The sequence below is a fragment of the Procambarus clarkii genome, chromosome 38 (genome assembly GCF_040958095.1).
Source record: "Procambarus clarkii isolate CNS0578487 chromosome 38, FALCON_Pclarkii_2.0, whole genome shotgun sequence".
Lineage (NCBI taxonomy): Eukaryota > Metazoa > Arthropoda > Malacostraca > Decapoda > Cambaridae > Procambarus > Procambarus clarkii.
In genome coordinates this window covers 25,197,853-25,218,268 of record NC_091187.1, presented here as the reverse complement: position 1 = coordinate 25,218,268, position 20,416 = coordinate 25,197,853, and the positions used below count along the sequence as shown (strand labels likewise).

The 20,416-nt window shown below is 51.5% G+C and overlaps 1 protein-coding gene across 2 annotated transcripts in view; it reads right to left on the bottom strand.

Annotated features, from left to right (window-relative positions):
• The window catches only part of LOC123771975 (uncharacterized), a 387,132-nt gene that overhangs the window by 66,553 nt on the left and 300,163 nt on the right, over positions 1-20,416 (bottom strand). Inside the window, exons 5-6 of one of the 2 annotated variants that reach the window (XM_045764833.2) lie at positions 5,894-6,014; positions 5,566-5,637 (exon numbers count right to left, since the gene is read on the bottom strand). In XM_045764833.2, the coding sequence (XP_045620789.1) occupies positions 5,566-5,637; positions 5,894-6,014 (193 nt within the window). The remainder of the gene's footprint in view (positions 1-5,565; positions 5,638-5,893; positions 6,015-20,416) is intronic. The other variant, XM_045764835.2, reaches the window with a different exon arrangement.

Genomic DNA, 20,416 nt, shown 5'->3' with positions numbered 1-20,416 from the left:
AGCCTGGATACAGGGTAGATACCAGCTGCACTTAAACCAGCAGATATAGCTCCGCTGCACAAGGGGGGCTAGTAAGGACTTGGCAAAAAATTATAGACCAGTTGCACTAACATCTCACATAATAAAAGTTTTTGAAAGAGTGATTAGGAATCAACTTTCTAGCTTTATGGAAAATAATGAACTACACAACCCAGGACAACATGGATTTAGAGCAGGAAGATCTTGTCTGTCACAGTTACTCAACCAATGATCGAGCCACAGAGATTTTACAGGAAAGAGATGGTTGGGTTGACTGCATCTATCTGGACCTAAAAAAGGCTTTCGACAGAGTTCCCCATAAGAGGTTGTTCTGGAAACTGGAACATAATGGAGGAGTGACAGGTAAGCTACTAACATGGATGAAAAATTTCCTAACTGACAGAAAAATGAGGGCCATAATCAGAGGCAAGGTATCGGATTGGAGGAATGTCATGAGTGGAGTACCTCAGGGTTCAGTTCTTGCACCGGTAATGTTCATTGTCTACATAAACGATCTACCAGTGGGAATACACAATTACATGAACATGTTTGCTGATGATGCTAAGATAATAGGGAAGATAAGAAACTTAGATGATTGTCATGCCCTTCAAGAAGACCTGGACAAAATAAGTATATGGAGCAACACTTGGCAAATGGAATTTAATGTGAATAAATGCCACGTTATGGAATGTGGAATTGGAGAACATAGACCCCACACAACCTATAAATTATGTGAGAAATCTTTAAAGAATTCTGATAAAGAAAAGGATCTAGGGGTGGTTTTAGATAGAAAAATGTCACCTGAGGACCACATTAAGAACATTGTATGAGGAGCCTATGCTACACATTCTAACCTTAGAATTGCTTTTAAATACATGGATGGAGAAATACTAAAGAAATTGTTCACGACTTTTATTAGACCAAAGCTGGAATATGCAGCGGTTGTATGGTGCCCATATCTTAAGAAGCACATCAACAAACTGGAAAAGGTGCAACGACATGCCACTAAGTGGCTCCCAGAACTGAAGGACAAGAGCTACGAGGAGAGATTAGAGGCATTAAATATGCAAAAACTAATAGATAGAAGAAAAAGAGGCGATATGATCACTACGTTCAAAATAGTAACAGGAATAGATAAAATTGATAGGGAAGAATTCCTGAGACTCGGAATTTCAAGAACAAGAGGTCATAGATTTAAACTAACGAAACAAAGCTGCTGGAGAAATATACGAAAATTCACTTTTGTAAACAGAGTGGTAGACGGTTGGAACAAGTTAAGTGAGAAGGTGGTGGAGGCCAAAACCGTCAGTGGTTTCAAAGCATTATATGACAAAGAGTGCTGGGGAGACGGGACACCACGAGCGTAGCTCTCATCCTGTAACTACACTTAGGTAATAATTACTATGACAAAATCACAAAAACTCTGGAAGAAAAGCAAAATGCAAATGTAGTACACACAGACTTTGCAAAGGCATTCGACAAATGTGATCATGGGGTGATAGCACACAAAATGAGGTCAATGGGAATAACTTGTAAAGTAGGATGCTGGATACTCAATTTCCTGTCAAACAGAACACAAGGAGTAACAGTCAATCAATTAAAATCGAGCCCAAACGCAGTTAAAAGCTCTGTACCTCAAGGTACAGTCCTTGCACCACTGCTTTTCCTTATTCTCTTATCAGATATAGACAAAAATACAAGTCACAGCTTCGTGTCATCCTTTGCAGATAACATGAAAATTAGCATGAAAATTACCTCTGAGGAAGACACTGAAAAACTACAAGCTGATATCAACAAAGTTTTTGATTGGGCAGCAGAAAATAACATGATGTTTAACAATGTTAAATTCCAGTTACTCAGGTACGGTAAAAATGAGGATCTGAAACATAATACAGGGTACAAAACACAATCGAATCTGCCCATAGTAGGAAAACAGCATGTCAAGGATTTGGGAATAATGATGTCCAACGATCTAATGTTTAAGGAGTATAACCAAGCAAATATTGTGGCGGCCAGAAATATTATAGGATGGATTACGAGAACTTTCAAATCCAGGGATCTCATCACAATGGTTGTACTCTTCAAGTCATTTGTGTTGTCCTATCTTGAGTACTGCTCAGTACTCACTTGCCCTTTCAGAGCAGGAGAGATTGCTGAAATAGAGGGAATACAGAGAACATATATGGCACGCATAGACGTGATAAAGCACCTAAATTATTGGGATTGTCTCAAAGCTCTCCAAATGTACTCACTAAAAAAGGAGATGAGAGAGATACCAAATAATATACACATGGAAAATACTGGAGGGCCAGGTCCCAAATCTACACAGTAAAATAACAACATACTGGAGTGAACGATAAGGAAGAAAATGCAGTATAGAACCAGTGAAGAGCAGAGGTGCCATAGGCACAATCAGAGAACACTGTATAAACATCAGAGGTCCGTAGTTGTTCAACGTCCTCCCAGCGAGCATATGAAATATTGCCGGAACAACAGTGGACATCTTCAAGAGGAAACTAGATTGTTTCCTCCAAGGAGTGCCAGACCAACCGGGCTGTGGTGGGTATGTGGGCCTGCGGGCCAAACTCTAGTGGACCAAACTCTCACAAGTCATGCCTGGCCTCGGGCCGGACTTGAGTAGAAAAACTCCCAAAACCCCATCAAGTAGGTATCAAGCAAGACCAGACGAAGGCGGTCAGAAGGCTGAGTCGAACCCAAACCCGGCAAAAGTGGCCTACCACGACGAGAGGAACCCCGAGCCCTGGCATGATCCTTCCGGGAAGGCCCACCACGGGACCCCCAGAGAACCAGTCAGTCTGACACAGGACGGCAAGAAGCCGAAGCAGCCTGAATATACTGCGATACGGCTGAATCCTCTAACAGCAGAGGACAAAAAGGCAAAGACATCCTAAGAGTCACAGCCCAAGCAGATTCCACAGAGGAGGCAAGCACCACCTGCCGAAACACGAGCCAGGAAGCATAAAATAGGGAAACCGCATCCCGCAAGATCAGCGAGAAAAGCTTCAACAAGGCAGCCGACAAGCGAGCAACCGAGGCCAAGGTGCCAGAACCAGGAACAGCCCCAAGCGCCCGTACATGCTCCTCGAGCCAGTCCGAAGACAGCTCCAGGAAGGAAAAGAAATGCAAGGCTGAAGCTAAAAGGCTCTGGGAGGGGAAGTCCTCAGCCACCAGCGCAGTCGAAAGGGAGAGAACCTGCACATGGAGCTGAACGACCCCAACATCACGTGGAAGGGCAGGAGCAAACAAGCACTCATTGAAGTGCTTAAGGTCGCCCCCAGGAAAACCTGAACCCCGAGGGATCCATTGCCGAGGCATAATCCGGGTCACGCAGGAGGTTAGCCGCAAGAGCCGCCCGCACCGCAGCAGGTTGGATGCGATAAACCGAAAACCTCTAGAAAGACGGAACCGAAGCACCCGGGGGAACACGGAACCGAACCCGGCGAGGGGCAGACACCAAATCTAATTCGTACACAGAGGGGGGGGCAAAGTAAACCCCACTCCTTGTAACAGTAAGCCCCGCTCAGAGAGCAGCAAAACCCAGGTGGAGTCCAGCAGGGCCCACGTCCCCCCCCCCCCCAAATCAGCCCCTCAACAGCCCCAATGTCCTCCTCCGCAGGAACAGGGGCCAAGTCCTCCCCCCAAGCACTGACCCCACAAGACAAGGCGGGCGCAGCCATAGAAGCCGGACAGAAGGGGCCCACTGGTCAGACCCAGAGGCTTCAGCTGGGGGACTAGACTCGAATGCCCCCGTCGCCACACCGGAAGGGGCATCCTCCGAGGCTGCCCGAGTCTCAAGACCAACTAACCCCTGCACCGACTCCGAAACGCTCAAACATTTCGGGGCCAGAAGCAGGGGAAGGGGACCAGAACGAAGAACAGGAGGGGAAGGATGAGAAGGTGCGGACTGAACCAGGATCGAGGCGATCCCCCACCATCAAGTCCAGATTCCTTTAAGAAAAACGGGGCAGCCGCGAGGCATCTGGGTGAGCAACCAACCGCTCATTGCGACAACCTAAACCTAGCATGCTACGTCTGTGCTGCCTGTACCCTAAGATGATCATCAGCAGATTGGGTAAATTGTGTCACCAGCAAGCAGCAAAACTCACAGGACTCAGGGTCGAAAGTGTCACCGACCCAACAGGCAACGTGACGGAGGCAAAAATAGTGAGGGTCGCCCTGAGACTAGGGGACCAAACAACCCTCAAACTCGCATGAAGCGAGGGGGAACTCTTGGGACACATCCATCAGACCCGTGCGCCCCATAGGGAATTCCCAGGGGCCTGAGCGTTTACTACAAGAGGACTCGGGCTCAGGTAACCCCAGGCAGGGTACTGCTAACCGGCACCCAGCACGACCAAAGTTTCTACAGCTGAACCTCAGGGACATGTACACTCACGGGGACCTAGCGGGAAGCACCACCAAGGAAAACCGTATTAGATCAAGCACCAGTGGCAAGGAGGGCAGATCCCCCTACAAGGCAAAAAGAAAAAGAAAAACAAAACCCACAAGAGGACAACGTACCCCAAGGAATAGAGCCGGCCGCTGTAATTGGTGAAAACAAGCAGCGCAGCAACCTGCACACCTGACTTGTGCAAACTGCCTCTTACCCAAAGTTAAACAAGGGTGACAGAATCCCCAAGCACCCAAAGGGCGGCTGAAAAAACGAGCAGTTAAACGGCCCCGCAGAGGCAGGTCCCGAGGGACCTGCCTCGAAGGGAACCCCAAGCCCCAAGGGCAGTACTTACAGGGCACCTAAGGAATTAAGGCAACCCTAGGCGCATGCAGCCCGAGTACTGAGGACTAACTCGTGGCTCTCGCACCCCTGGAGAACAGCCACCACACACTAAGCACAGCGCTGCAAAAACTCTGGAGCCAGAGCACACGACCATTGCCTCTAGCATCAGCCTAAGAACTGAGGGTGGATAGCCGGCGTGTGGGGTCTGGGGCTCCCCCGCAGACAGCGGCGCGATGACGTGTGATGTCATAATCATTTGCTCGTTTCGTTTAGGGGTGTTCTGTCCACTTGTTCGGCTTTTGGTAGCAATATTTTCACCAGAATAGGGGTTTGTTTTCACCAGGGCAGTACTTACAGGGCACCTAAGGAATTAAGGCAACCCTAGGCGCATGCAGCCCGAGTACTGAGGACTAACTCGTGGCTCTCGCACCCCTGGAGAACAGCCACCACACACTAAGCACAGCGCTGCAAAATGCTTCTCTTTCTGGGTGCCTGACCTGGTCGATGGCAGACATAGAATGCTTCCAACCACACTACTGCTTCTATAAGCCATTGCTCCCCCTTGCCTCTCTGAGGGGGCCAGGTTCTGGCCGTGGTCCCCAATAGGCCCAAAGAACTCCATATACATGACTGATGCAAAAGTCTGACACTTAGCATATCTGCCTGCAAAACTCCGGGGAGCCGAAGGGGCTTCCCCCAGAAAAGACTTACTGTATTACACAAAGTGGTAAAGTTTGATATTACAGTACTGTATTATAAATGCCATAAACAAAAGATTTTATAAATAATACCATCAATATTGTCAGGAGTTATACTTGGTACATCTGGCAAGTAAACATAGTTTTCAGGAAACAATAACGAATCTGCCAAAAGAAATATTGGGTTTTATACATTCCTATTCATTACAATAGCCTAATACTGCATAATAATACAACTTAAAAAACCAATAGGAAAGAATAGCTAGCCTAACCCAATGATAAATGCATTTTTAACAACAATCTTTATAATATGACAAATGCAGTATAACTATGACTATAAAGAATAATTGCTTTATAACTACAGATACTTTAAAACTTCTTTATTTGCAATTTGGTCACAAGCTGATTAAATAATATTTACCTGCATGTATGCTGGCTGGGGTTGATCTTCTAGGCAAATTTATTCTACTGATTTGTGGTTTGACTACTGCTGGAGTAGAAGGATTTGTTGCAAATACTGTACTGCTTTCTGTTTCATCTACCTATTATAAAAATAATAATTGATAAAAACACCATGCTTTAACTCAAACCTACTGGAATAGTTATACCAACATACAGCATTATAAAATAAACATGAATTCATTGGGAAAATAATATTCTTGAGGTTATCTTGAGATGATTTTGGGGCTTTTAGTGTCCCCGCGGCCCGGTCCTCGACCAGGCCTCCACCCCCAGGAAGCAGCCCATGACAGCTGACTAACACCCAGGTACCTATTTTACTGCTAGGTAACAGGGGCATAGGGTGAAAGAAACTCTGCCCATTGTTTCTCGCCAGCGCTTGGGATCGAACCCAGGATCACAAGTCCAGCGTGCTGTCTGCTCGGCCGACCGTCTCCTGTTGTACTTCTAATCAACACTATAACTGTCATGATCATTAATGATCAAATATACCTAAGGGACACCATTAATAATTAGGGGTCATAGGTAATTAAGGGTGAAAGATTCCCAGGCACAGATATGGATAAATTATTTAATAATTTACTTTCTCAGTCCAATGTACCTTCTTAACCCTCAAACCGCTAGGGGCCCAAATGGAATTCACACCCACAGGCGCAACAAAAAAAAAAAAAAATCCAAAAAATTCTTTCGTCTTATAGAAGTGTTCATTTTTGTTCCCTGATCACAGAAAAAATAACAAAAAAATCGTAGGTGGCATATTTTAGCCGCAATAGGGTAGGGAAGTGTGGCAAAAAAAGGGCGTTGACAGAGCCTTCGCCAGACGAGGTCTACTCCGCCCGAGCTGTCAGACGGCAGTTGCCACAAATATATTATTACCTAATTATTTCAATGTCTCTGATTTTTTTCTTAGTTTTTTTGCAGTAATATTATTCCATACAGTGAATTGTGGTATATTTATATTATAAAATGTGTGAACCATCGCTGTACTCAAAATTATGGTGCGCATATTAGTGATTCAATTATTATGTTCATAAAACAATAAACAAATAGTTTTGCTGTTGTTACACTATATACACAGGTTATATATAAGTATCTGCATGTTTTATACACCATAACGAACTACTAAGTTGGTCTTGTGAGTCAAAAAGCAACGAGGAGTGACCACCAAACACCAGCGAGCCACTCACTGCCACTCCCTCCCTTAACACCACCTCACTCACCCTCATTTACCTCCCACAATACTCTTTCTGTATTTATTCACTATACACAGACGTTATATATACGTATTTACATGTTTTGTTCACCATAACTGTACATCTAAGCTTGTATGGCGAGTAAAGGCCATAAGACGTAGCTACTCACACAGTCAGCTGATCGGCTGCCGCCCTCAAGGCCAGACGCACTAATATTTGTCCTCCAACAATATTGTTTGTGGTGTTATTATGCTATATACACACATTATATATAAGTATCTACCTGTTTTATTCACCATACCTGAACAAATAAGCTGGTATGGTGCCCAAAGACCATAATGGCCACAAGTAAACAACATGATAAGTCGTGCAGACGACGCACCTCCCTCACCAAAATGGCGGCTCCCAACCTACTCCTATTGCTGTTATTACACTCTATACACACATTATATATAAGTATCTACATTTGTGTTCACCATAGCGAACCACTAAGCTGGTGTAGTGGGTGCAGTCAATAAAAGGTGGCCACACACAGTCAGAAGACAATGCCACCACCCTCCCTCCCACAGCATTACTCCTCCCTCCATGGAGCACAGTGATAAATATCACCACAATCCTGCTATTATCAGAATCCTGGTCAGTTTTTATCACAGTCAGGGGTCTTCTGTAATACTATCATTGCTAAATAATATCATGAACATATATATTATGGCATTTGTAGGCGATGCTGTGTCATAAGCTGAACAGCGGTGCTGTGAGCTCGTGCTGTATCAGCCTTGGTTGCTCGCTCAATACTGATACTCTCACACTCAAGGATGTTGGCCTGGATTTTTTTTGTCGGTGGCATCTGGCAACTATCGGTCATAGTTGCAATATAGCTGCCCCTATCCCAGGCGGTTCGCTACTCGTTTAAATTATAGCGCTAGACATGAAAAAATATATGACATGCGCGGTTTCGCTTTTGTCACTGAAAGCATATATATATATGATTTGCGCAGTTTAAGGGTTAACACATAACATGCTGTGGGGGTATAATATCCTTTGTTCCCCACAGGCGCATGTAATTTTTAAAAAAAAAAAAAAAAAAATTTCTTCCTAACCTGTTAATTTCTGTTCACTGATCATGGGAAAAATAATAAAAAAAAAATCGTAAGTGGCATATATTGCCCGCTATAGGGTGGGGAAGTTTGGCAAAAAACAGGCGCTGACTCAGCGTGCATCCCAGGCGGTCTGTTGGTCGCCAGCTGTCAGGCCGGAGTTGCCACAAAGCGATAATTACCCAATTATTTCAATGTGTCTGATTGATTTTTCATAGTTTTTTTTTGCTGTAATATTATTCAATAGTGTGTAGTTTGATATACAGTACAACCTCGATTCAACGTACTATATGGGACCGACCCCAGTTCGTTGGAGCATTGGATTCGTTGCAAGAGATGACCTTCAGGAGGCGTTTGCATCAGTGTCTTTATTTTTCTTGTAGACAATAAAAATGCATTATCATATTATATACTGTACCTATATATTATTACTCTACTAACAAATACTGTTACATTTGTTATTTACCTTATTGTTGGAGTTAAGTCCATCTTGAAGTCTCATGGAGTTGTGAATGCTGTACAGTAAATACATACTGTAGTGTATTATGCCGTTAACACTGTGTTAAGTAGTTCTGTTGTATATTGAGTACTACAATAAAGTTTATGAAAACTATTGTACACTAAAATTACTGCAACTTTAATTTTAACACTATATTTTGATTTGTCAAGAGGCTGCAGTGTTCATTCCGCGACTTCCATATCTGCACAATCTAGGAACATCCATGCACCATGTCGGCTCCAAATGCATTCATTGTGTCAGTGATGGCTAACTGGTGGGTGGATAGGCAAGCAGGGAGGGAGGGAGGGAGGGAGAGAGGGAGGGAGGGAGGGAGGGAGGGAGGGAGGGAGGGAGGGAGGGAGGCAGGCAGGCAGGCAGGCAGGCAGGCAGGCAGGCAGGCAGGCAGGCAGGCAGGCAGGCAGGCAGGCAGGCAGGCACGCAGGGAGGCAGGCAGGGAGGCAGGCAGGCAGGCAGGCAGGCACGCAGGCAGGCAGGGAGGGAGGGAGGGAGGGAGGCAGGCAGGCAGGCAGGCAGGCAGGCAGGCAGGCAGGCAGGCAGGCAGGCAGGCAGGGAGGGAGGGAGGCAGGCAGGCAGGCAGGGAGGCAGGCAGGCAGAGATTGGGAGGGAGGTAGGCAGGAAGGGGGGCGGGCAGGCAGAGCTTGTGAGGGAGAGGCAGGGAGGGAGGCAGGCACGGAGGGAGGCAGGCAGGCAGGCAGAGGCTGGGAGGGAGGCAGGCAGAGGCTAGGAGGGAGCCAGGGAGGGAGGCAGGCAGGCAGGCAGAGGCTGGGAGGGAGCCATGGAGGGAGGCAGGCAGGCAGAGGCTGGGAGGGAGGCAGGCAGAGGCTGGGAGGGAGCCAGGGAGGCTGGGAGGGAGGCAGGCAGGGGCTGGGAGGGAGCCAAGGAGGGAGGCAGGCAGGCAGAGGCTGGAAGGGAGCCATGGAGGGAGGCAGGCAGGCAGAGGCTGGGAGGGAGGCAGGCAGAGGCTGGGAGGGAGGCAGGCAGGGGCTGGGAGGGAGCCAGGGAGGGAGGCAGGCAGGCAGAGGCTGGGAGGGAGCCATGGAGGGAGGCAGGCAGGCAGAGGCTGGGAGGGAGGCAGGCAGAGGCTGGGAGGGAGCCAGGGAGGCAGGCAGGGGCTGGGAGGGAGCCAGGGAGGGAGGCAGGCAGAGGCTGGGAGGGAGTCAGGGAAGGAGAGGATGGAGATGGATTGATGGAAGGATGGAGAGAGGGATGGAAGGATGGATGATTTGAGGGAGGTATGGAGGTTGAGTTGAGCAGCGTGTGTGTGAGTGTATGGGCTGTAGGGGTGGGGGAGGTGTGTCGGTGGTGGTGAAGGGACCGGCTCGGTGATAACCCTAACTCATTGACCCAGTTAACTTTTTTTTAACTTGATTTGTTTCTTCAATTCTGGATGGATGGAGGGAGAAAGGAGATGGATGAAAAGAGGGAGGGAGGGATGGATGGAGAGAGGGAGAGAGGGAGGGAAGGATGGAGAGAGGGAGGGATGGGGAGAGAGAGGGAGGGATGGGGAGAGAGAGGGAGGGATGGAGAGAGGGAGGCAGGGGGGGATGGAGAGAGAGCGAGGGAGGGAGGGATGGAGAGAGAGCGAGAGAGGGAGGAAGGGAGGGAAGGAGGGAGGGCTGGAGAGAGGGAGGGAGGGAGGGAGGGCTGGAGAGAGGGAGGGAGGGAAGGATGGAGAGAGGGAGGGAGGGGGGATGGAGAGGGAGAGGGACAGATGGAGAGGGAGAGGGAGGGATGGAGAGAGCGGGGGAGGGAGGGAGGGAGGGATGGAGAGAGCGGGGGAGGGAGGGAGGGATGGATGGAGAGAGGGAGGGAGGGAGGACTGGAGAGAGGGAGGGCTGGAGAGAGGGAGTGAAGGATGGAGAGAGGGAGGGAGGGGGGATGGAGAGTGAGGGATGGAGAGAGGGAGGGAGGGCTGGAGAGATGGAGGGAGGGAGGGCTGGAGAGAGGGAGGGAAGGATGGAGAGAGGGAGGAAGGGGGGAGGTTAGAGAGAAAGAGGATGGAGAGGGAGAGGGAGGGAGGGAGGGATGGAGAGAGCAAGGGAGGGAGGGAGGGAGGGAGGGAGGGAGGGAGGGAGGGAAGGATGGAGAGAGGGAGGGAGGGGGGATGGAGAGGGAGAGGGACAGATGGAGAGGGAGAGGGAGGGATGGAGAGAGCGGGGGAGGGAGGGAGGGAGGGATGGAGAGAGCGGGGGAGGGAGGGATGGATGGAGAGAGGGAGGGAGGGAGGACTGGAGAGAGGGAGGACTGGAGAGAGGGAGTGAAGGATGGAGAGAGGGAGGGAGGGGGGATGGAGAGTGAGGGATGGAGAGAGGGAGGGAGGGCTGGAGAGATGGAGGGAGGGAGGGCTGGAGAGAGGGAGGGAAGGATGGAGAGAGGGAGGAAGGGGGGAGGGAGAGGGAGGGAGGATGGAGAGGGAGAGGGAGGGAGGGACTGATGGAGAGGGAGAGGGAGGGATGGAGAGAGCAAGGGAGGGAGGGAGGGCTGGAGAGAGGGAGGGAGGGATGGAGGGCGGGAGGGCTGGAGAGAGGGAGGGAGGGGGGATGGAGAGAGCGAGGGAGGAATGGAAAGAGCGAGGGAGGAATGGAGAGAGCGAGGGAGGGATGGAGAGAGCGAGGGAGGGATAGGGAGAGCGAGGGAGGGATGGGGAGAGCGAGGGAGGGATGGAGAGAGCGAGGGAGGGATGGAGAGAGCGAGGGAGGGAGGGATGGAGGGATGGATGGAGAGAGGGAGGGATGGATGGAGAGAGAGAGGGAGGGAGGGATGGAGGGAGAGAGAAAGGGAGGGATGGAGGGAGAGAGAGGGAGGGATGGAGAGAGGGAGGGAGGGAGGGATGGAGAGAGGGTGGGAGGTATGGAGGGAGAGAGAGAGGGAGAGAGAGGGAGGGAGATGGAGGGAGGGAGAGAGGGAGGGAGGGAGGGATGAAACAAGCATGGTGTGTGTACAGGGATTAGACCCGTCCACTCACGCTAGAGTTGTTCCAATAACATAGAGTAATTTCTCAAATAGCAGATGTCTATCATATTACAGTATATTTTCGGTTTTATTTAGTTTAGTTTAATTAGTATAATAAAAAGCTATTAAAACACTGGCTTTAGAAATTATTTATTAATATGAAACTTTCAAAAGTCATGGGTCACTGAACTATGACGACACACAGACGAAAGTGAGTGAAACCACACTGTAAAGTGAGGTTTACAGTACAGTATTCTCTTATCTGGTGTTTGGCTTACTGGCTGGTGTTTGTGTGTACCATTTTGGCTGGTGCTTGGTTCATATGGTTCACTTGTGTGATCCAACTTGTCTTATGAAGGAATTATTAATTGTAATCTGTGATAGAATGAGAAAGTTTTCCACCACTCTGTGAACTCTGTCCCAAAATCGTAAGCTTGTGGACCACTTGTGGTCCACATGTGTGGTCCACTTGTGTGGTCCACTTGTGTGATCCAACTTGTCATATGAGAGAATTATTAATTGTAATCTGTGATAGAATGGGAAAGTTTTCCACCAGTCTGTGAACTCTGTCTGGACATCGTAAGCAAATCCGAACGTCCCTCGCTTCGGCGAACCATTGTTCGTCGAACCGGGTGAGTAAATTCGGCCTGAAAAGTGTGCGAACTAGCCGGAGATTCGTTGAATTGGGGTACGTTGAATCAAGGTTGTACTGTATTTAAATAATAAAATGAGTGAATCATCGCTGTACTCAAAAATATGGTGTGCATATTGTTGATTCAATTATGTTCATCAATCAGTGAACAAATACTTTGTCGGTTATTACACCATATACACAGGTTATATATAAGTATCTGCATGTTTTGTTCACCATAACGAACCACTAAGTTGCTATTATGAGTCAAAAAGTAACGAGGAGTGACCGCCGTGTACCAGCCAGCCACTCACGCCCTCCCTCAAGTCACCTGACTCACCCACATTACTGTTTTTGCTTTTATTCACTATATACAGACGCTATATATAAGTATCTACATTTGTGTTCACCATAACAAACCACTAAGTTGGTATGCTGAGTGGCAGTGGTAGGCAGTGGCAGCCCGCCACTGGCTGCCACTCCCTCCCTCCCTCACCTCACCTTACTTACCACCATTCTCCACCCACCATACTGTTTTTGCTTCTATATACAGACGTTATACAAAAGTATTTACATTTTTTTGTTCACCATAACTGTACATCTAAGCTTGTATGGTGAGTAAAGGCACAAAGACGTAGGACCTCACACAGTCAGCTGATGGCTGCCGCCCTCAAAGCCAGACGCACTAATATTTCTCCTCCAACAATACTGTTTGTGGTGTTATTACACTATATACACACATTATATATAAATATCTACCTGTTTTATTCACCATACTTGTGCAAGTAAACTGGTATGGTGCCCAAAGACCATAGTGGTAACCAGTAAACAACACCGTCGTTTGCACGGTGGCGTCATGCAGATGATGCCACCGCCCTCACCAAAATGGCGGCTCCCAACCTACTCCTATTGCTGTTTATACCCTCTATACACACGTTATATATAAGTATCTACATTTGTATTCACCATAGCGAACCACTAAGCTGGTATGGTGAGTACAGTCAATAAACGGTGGCTACACACAGTCAGAAGACATCGCCACCACCCTCCCTCCCACAGCATTACTTCTCCCTCTATGGTGCACAGCGCTAAATATCACCACAATACTGCTATTATCAGAACCCTGGTCAGTTTTATCACAGTCAGGGGTCTTCTGTAATAATATCATCGCTACATAATAGCATGAACAAGTATATTATGTCATTTTTAGGCGATGCTGTGGTCACAAACTGAACAGCAGTGCTGTGAGCTCATGCTGCATGCATCAGGCTTGGTAGCTCACTCAATACTGAGGCCCCTATCACCCGGGAGTTGGGCCCACGATTTAAAAAAAAACCAGCGTTGAATGTAATGAAACGCCATTTTCTGGGTGAGTCCCGGAGGCTCCCCGGAGCTATCCCAGGCTGATATGCTAATGTCAGACTTTGGCATCAGTCATGTGTATGGAGTTCTTAGGCCTACCGGGGACCACGGCCAGAACCGGGCCCCTCAGAGAGGCAAGGGAAGCAATGGCCTATAGAAGCCCCCGTGTAGTTGGAAGCATTCTATGTCTGCCATCGACCGGAACAGGCACCCAGAAAGGTAAGCGCCCCAAAACAAACCCCTATTCTGGTTAAAATTGCTACCTAAAACCGAACTAGTGGATAGAACTCCCCAACCGAAAACAAGCCAACTAGTGTGACGTCACACACTGCCGCGCCGCTGTCTGCGCAGCTCCCCCTGCGCCGGCTACCCACACCTCAGTTCTTGAGGCTGGATGTCAAAAACGCGAAAAACCGCCGACCAGAGGGAGGGAGGGAGGGATGCCGGGGAGCCTCCGGGACTCACCCAGAAAATGGCGTTTCATTACATTCAACGCTGGTTTTCTGGGGGGAGCCCCGTCGGCTCCCCGGAGCTAACTACCCACAGACAGAAAAAGAGGGACTTACCCGGGAGGCGGTCGTCGCTCACCCCTCAACTCGAAGCCGAGACAACTGGCTGCAACCGCCGACCCAAAGCAACACAGGCCCGACGAGGCCCAGGTACATTCACAAGGTAACGAGCAGCCAGGACCCTGTTCGACCGCCAAAATCCCCGTGCCCGAATATCAGACCAAGACATATTCCCAAAGACGGCAGCAAGAGCCGCGAACTTACGAACGTCATGGGCACGGGGATAGACCGCAGGCTGGCTGGACCTAATAACCCTGCGGACGACCTGAGAGACCCGAACCCGCGAACTGGGAAGAAGGGAAACCGGATCAACCCACAGCGCGTCCCCGGACACAGAAGCTGTGACGCGCAAATAACGGCGAAGCGCCGCAACCGGACACAAAACATGATGCACCCCGACCAAAAGAGCAGAAACCCCTGCGCCGGAGGAGAGCATGAAGCTCCCCTACCCGACCCCCAAAGGCCAAAGCCAACAAGAAAAGTGCCTTGGAAAAACAATCCTGGACCGAAGGGGCCACAACGAAACGAGGAGATGAAAGGAAAGCGAGCACTCTGTCCAAAGACCAGGACGGCTCAGGCGACGCATGAGCAGGCCGGAGGTGAAACAATGCACGAGACAGCTTGCGAAACGGCGCAGACGTAACATCGATACCGAAAGCAAGCTGAAGCGGCTCCGCCAGCGCCGCACGATACGAAGCGACAGTGTTAGGCATAAGATGACGGTCCTGAAACAACCACGAGAGGAAGGACAAGACCACCCGAACAGACAAGGAGCTAACACGACGAAGACGCAAAAAGAAATGGAAGGACCGCCAGAAAACTTCATACTGCCGCCGAGAAGAAGCCCTCAGGTGGGACACCAACAAGGAGGCCACCTGATCACCATAGAGATGATGATAGACTCGAGTCAAAAAAACCATACGCGAAGACTCTAGGAGAAGATCGAACCAGCTAAATGACGTACCGGCCCGATCTGCTGAAAGAGGCGAAGCCGCGGGAAAACCCTCGGGTTCGGACACCGAGCAACCAGCGCCTGAAACCAAGGCTGGGCCGGCCACCAAGGGGCCAGAAGGACAACTCTCCCCCGGTAAGTCTCTAAGCGAGTCAGGACCTGGAGCAACAGCCGAACCGGGGAAAAGAGGTACAGGAACCCCCACCTCGACCAGTCTAGCCGAAAGGCATCGACCCCGACGGCCTCGCAATTGGGGAAGGGCGCCGCATAAACGGGAAGACGCCGCGACCACGCCGACGCGAAGAGGTCCACTTCGGGGCGCCCGAACGTCTGGCAAAGCCAACGGAAGGACTCGTCGTCGACCGTCCACTCCGTGGAGAGGGGAACGAAGCGAGACAGGGCGTCGGCCAAGACGTTGGACACGCCCCGTACGTGAACCGCCAGGAGAGCCAAACCCCGAGAACTCAGCAGACGAGTCACCCGAAGCGACCAACCCCAAAGAGACAAGGACCGCATCGAACCCCCGCGGTTCAGGCAATGAACCACCGGAGAGCAGTCCGAATGGAGCCGAATCGTCGATCCGCGGGCCACCCGAAACCTCCCCAGAGCAAACCACACTGCCGAGAACTCCCGCACCGTACTGTGAGCTCGACGGAAGGACGGATCCCAACACCCCTGGCCGACCTGGTGAGCACTGGTCACAAAACCCCAGCCGAGAGACAACGCATCCGTGTACACATCGAGCGAGGGCTCGGGTAGGCGCCAAGGCACTGAACCCCGAAAAACGCGAAGAGGAAGCCGGTGACGCAGCAACCGACCCCCGGGGGTCGAACTCTGCGATCGCGAGAGAGGCGGAAGGGGGAACCCCAAAGAAACCAGAACAGCCGTCGAAGCCAAACCCGACCCGGCGGGTAGACCACCATCGCGAAGTTCAGGCTCCCGCACAGCCCCTCGAGCAACCGCCGGGTGACCCGAGGGCCCTCCAGAAACAGACGAAGGCGGGACCGCAGCCGCAGGAGAGACGCCGGAGGGAGAGACAAGGAGGTGGTTCGAGAGTCCCACACTAGACCCAGCCAAGTCCGAACCTGAGAGGGAACCAGATGGGACTTCCTCCAGTTCACCAAGAACCCGAACCCGGCGAGCTGGGAAAGAACCAAATCCCTGGCTAGCAAGCAAGCTGACTGGCTGGGAGCCCAAACCAGCCAGTCGTCGAGGTAGGCCAACACCCGAACACCTAGGAGACGCAAACGAGCCACCACAACCCGTGTAAGGCGTGTGAACACGCGAGGTGCCAGGTTCAACCCGAACGGGAGACAACGAAAGCGGTAACTCAGACGCCCCACTACAAAACCGAGCCAGTCCCTGAACCGCGGATGAATCGGGACATGCCAATAAGCGTCCCGGAGGTCCAGGGACACCATCCAAGCTCCCGGCTCCAAGAGGAGCCGAACCTGAGACAGCGTAGTCATCCGAAAGGAGGGGCAATGAACCCAGGGGTTCAGACGGGACAAGTCCAGAATGAACCGCAGGTCCGCGCAGTCCCGTTTCGGAACCGGAAACAGACGGGAAACCCATCTGAGGGACGACGTCGTTTCGACGACGCCCAAGCGTACCCACTCCAAGACGACTCGACAGAGCGCAGGGGAAGAAACCTGCCCTGCCAGCCCCGACCCCCCAAAGGAGGGAGGGGCCACCCAACGCCACCGCAGGCCGCGAGACACGACCCGAAAGGCCCACGAATCGTGGGACCAGGTGCGGGCGAACAGCGCAAGCTGCCCCCCCCATCGCCCCGTCAAGGGGGCAAACCGCGAAAGGGCCGGCGACCCTTACGAGACCCAGAACCCCGCACAGCGCGAACACCGCGCCGACCAGACGAGGGAGGGTCCGCAGGAGGAGCCAACCCCAAACCTGACACCAGAGGCCTACCACGACGAGAGGAACCCCAAGCCCTGGCACGACCTTTCCAGGAAGACCCACCCCGGGACCCCCGGAAAACCAACAAGTCCGACATCGGACGACAAGCCGCCGACGCAGCCTGAATAAACTGCGCCACGGCCGACTCCCCAAACAGGAGAGGACAAAAAGGTGAAGAACGCCTAAGAGCCAGAGCCCAAGCAGATTCCACGGAGGAACCCAGCACCGCCTGCCGACACGCGAGACGGGAAGCATAGAACAGGGAAACCGCATCCCGCAAAATCGGCATGAACAGCTTCAACAAGGCAGCTGACGAACGCGCAGCCGAGGACAAGGTGCCGGACCCCGGGACGGACCCAAGCGTCCCCACATCCTCCATGAGCCAATCCGAAGACAGCTCCAGGAGGGAAAAGAACCGCAAGGCCGAACACAAAAGGCCCCGGGCGCGCAAGTCCTCTGCCACGAGCGCCGCCGAAAGGGAGGGAACCTGCACATGGAGCTGAATAACGCCCACATCGCGGGGAAGGGCAGGGGCAAACAAGCACTCATTCAGGTACTCAAGTTCACCCCCCAGGAAAACCTGAAGCACCGTGGAAGCTTCCCGCCACTCCAGCGTGCGGGAACGACAGAAGGAATGCCAGGAATCCAGACCAAACAAGGGGCAGTCTGCTAGCCAGGACGACTCCGGAACCTCGTAACGGAGCCAGAAAGGGAACGAAGTCCCAAACCTGAACGTGGACGGATCCATTTCCGAGGCATAATCCGGGTCATGCAGGAGGTAAGCTGCAAAGGCCGCTCGCACCACACCAGGTTGGATGCGATAAGCCGAAAACCTCCGGAAGGACGGAACCGACGTACCCGGGGGAACACGGAACCGAACCCGGGGAGGGGCGGACATTAAATCCAACTCGTACGCAGAGGGGGGAAAAGAAAACCCCACTCCTTGTAACAATAAGCCCCGCTCAGTGGAAGAAAAACCCAGGCGGGGTCCAGCGGGGCCCAAGGCCCCCAAGTCAGCCCCTCCCCAGCCTCGAGGTCCGTCACCACAGGACCCGAGGCCGAGTCCTCTCCCCAAACCCAGACCCCACAAGACAAGGACGGAGCAGCCGGAAAAGCTGGAGGAAGGGGGGGCCCACTGGTCAGACCCTGAAGCTTCGGCCGGGAGACAAGACTCGAATGCCTCTGCCGCCCCCCCGAAAGGGGCAACCCCCGAAGCTGCCCGAGTCTCGAGATCAAGTAACCCCTGCACCGACCCCGAAACCCTCAGACGCTTCGGGGCCGGAAGCAGGGGCGGGGGACCAGAACGAACAGAAGGGGAAGGACGAGGAGGTGCGGACTGAACCAGGATCGAAGCGACCCCCACCCCCAAGTCCGGGTCTCTAAAAGCAAAGCGGGGCAGCCCCGGGGCATCCGGGGAAGCAACCAACCGGGCGCGTTGCAACAGACGAAACCTAGACTGCAACGCACGTGCCGCCTGTACCCGAATAGAATCATCAGAGGATTGGGTAAATTGAGTCACAAGCAAGCAGCAACACTCGCAGGACTCAGGGTCGAAAGTATCACCGACCCAACAGGCAGCGTGGCAGAGGCAAAAACAATGAGGGTCACCCTGAGACAAGGGGATCGAGCAACCCTCAAACTCGCACACAGCGAGTGGGGACTCCGGGGTCACATCCATCGGACCCACGCGCCCCCTAGGGGATTCCCAGGGTCCTGAGCGTTTACTTTAAGAGGACTCGCGCTCAGGTAGTCCCAGGCAGGGTGCTGCAAACCGGCGCCCAAAACTACCAAGCAAACTTCTAAAGCTGAACCCCAGGGACGTGTACACTCACGGGGACCTAGCAGGGGGCGCCACCGAGGAGAACAGTGGAAGGGCAAAAACAAACTGAATAAAATGACAGAACCCCCCACCAGGCAAAAACAAAAAGAAAAACAAAACCCCGCAAGAGGACAGCGAACCCCAAGGAACAGAGCCGGCCGCGATGTCGGGAAATACAAGCTGAGCAGCACCCTGCGCCCCTACCAGTGCAAACTGCCTCTTACCTGCCGGTAACAAGGGAGAACAGAACACCCAAGAGTCCAACAGGCGGCCGAAAAACCGAAAGGTAAAACGGACCAGCAGAGGCAGACCCCGAGGAGCCTGTGGAAGGTGGCCCCAAGCCCCAAGGGCAGTACTTACAGGGCACCTAGGGAAGGCAGCCCTAGGCGCATGCAGCCCGAGTACTGAAGATAACTCCTGGCTCTCGCACCCACAAAACTAACACCACACGCAAAGCACAGTGCAGTAGCGACACCGGAGCCAGAGCACACGACCATCGCCTATAGCATCAGCCTCAAGAACTGAGGTGTGGGTAGCCGGCGCGGGGGGTCTGGGGCTCCCCCTTCCCCCTCCCGGGGAGGGGGGAGCTGCGCAGACAGCGGCGCGGCAGTGTGTGACGTCACACTAGTTGGCTTGTTTTCGGTTGGGGAGTTCTATCCACTAGTTCAGTTTTAGGTAGCAATTTTAACCAGAATAGGGGTTTGTTTTGGGGCGCTTACCTTTCTGGGTGCCTGTTCCGGTCGATGGCAGACATAGAATGCTTCCAACTACACGGGGGCTTCTATAGGCCATTGCTCCCCTTGCCTCTCTGAGGGGGCCCGGTTCTGGCCGTGGTCCCCTGTAGGCCTAAGAACTCCATACACATGACTGATGCCAAAGTCTGACATTAGCATATCAGCCTGGGATAGCTCCGGGGAGCCGACGGGGCTTCCCCCAGAAAAATGGCGTCTGTTGACAAGAACCCTGATGAAGGTGTGGTGAACCCCGTGTATCCGCGGGCCGTTTAAATCTTGCGTAGTACTCCAACACGTCATATGACGTGATGTGCTATTTATAGCAAGATACTCAACACGTCATATGAAGTGTTGCACAGTTTAAGGGTTAATCTAACATATAATTTTAGTTGGGTAAATTGTAGCAAAATTTATAAAATGGCAACAGGTACATTGCCAGAAAAAATGAGATGAGAGAGATTAGTATGTATATTAAAGCATATCAGTAGCTCTGATTGATTGAACTGACAGCTTAATTGGTAATTTAACGAAGATTAATAGGCACAATACAGCATTTTGATAGCACATATAAGACAGCAATGATTACAATGGTAAAGTTGTTTGGATTAGGTACATAAAGATTGGGGAATTGGGTAGCACTAGACACAGTGCAATTTTAAAGCACAAGGTAGGAAACTATGAAGATGAAATTTGCTCCTTTTGTTTTTGTTTTTCAATGAGGCAAATATAGAATAAATATAGT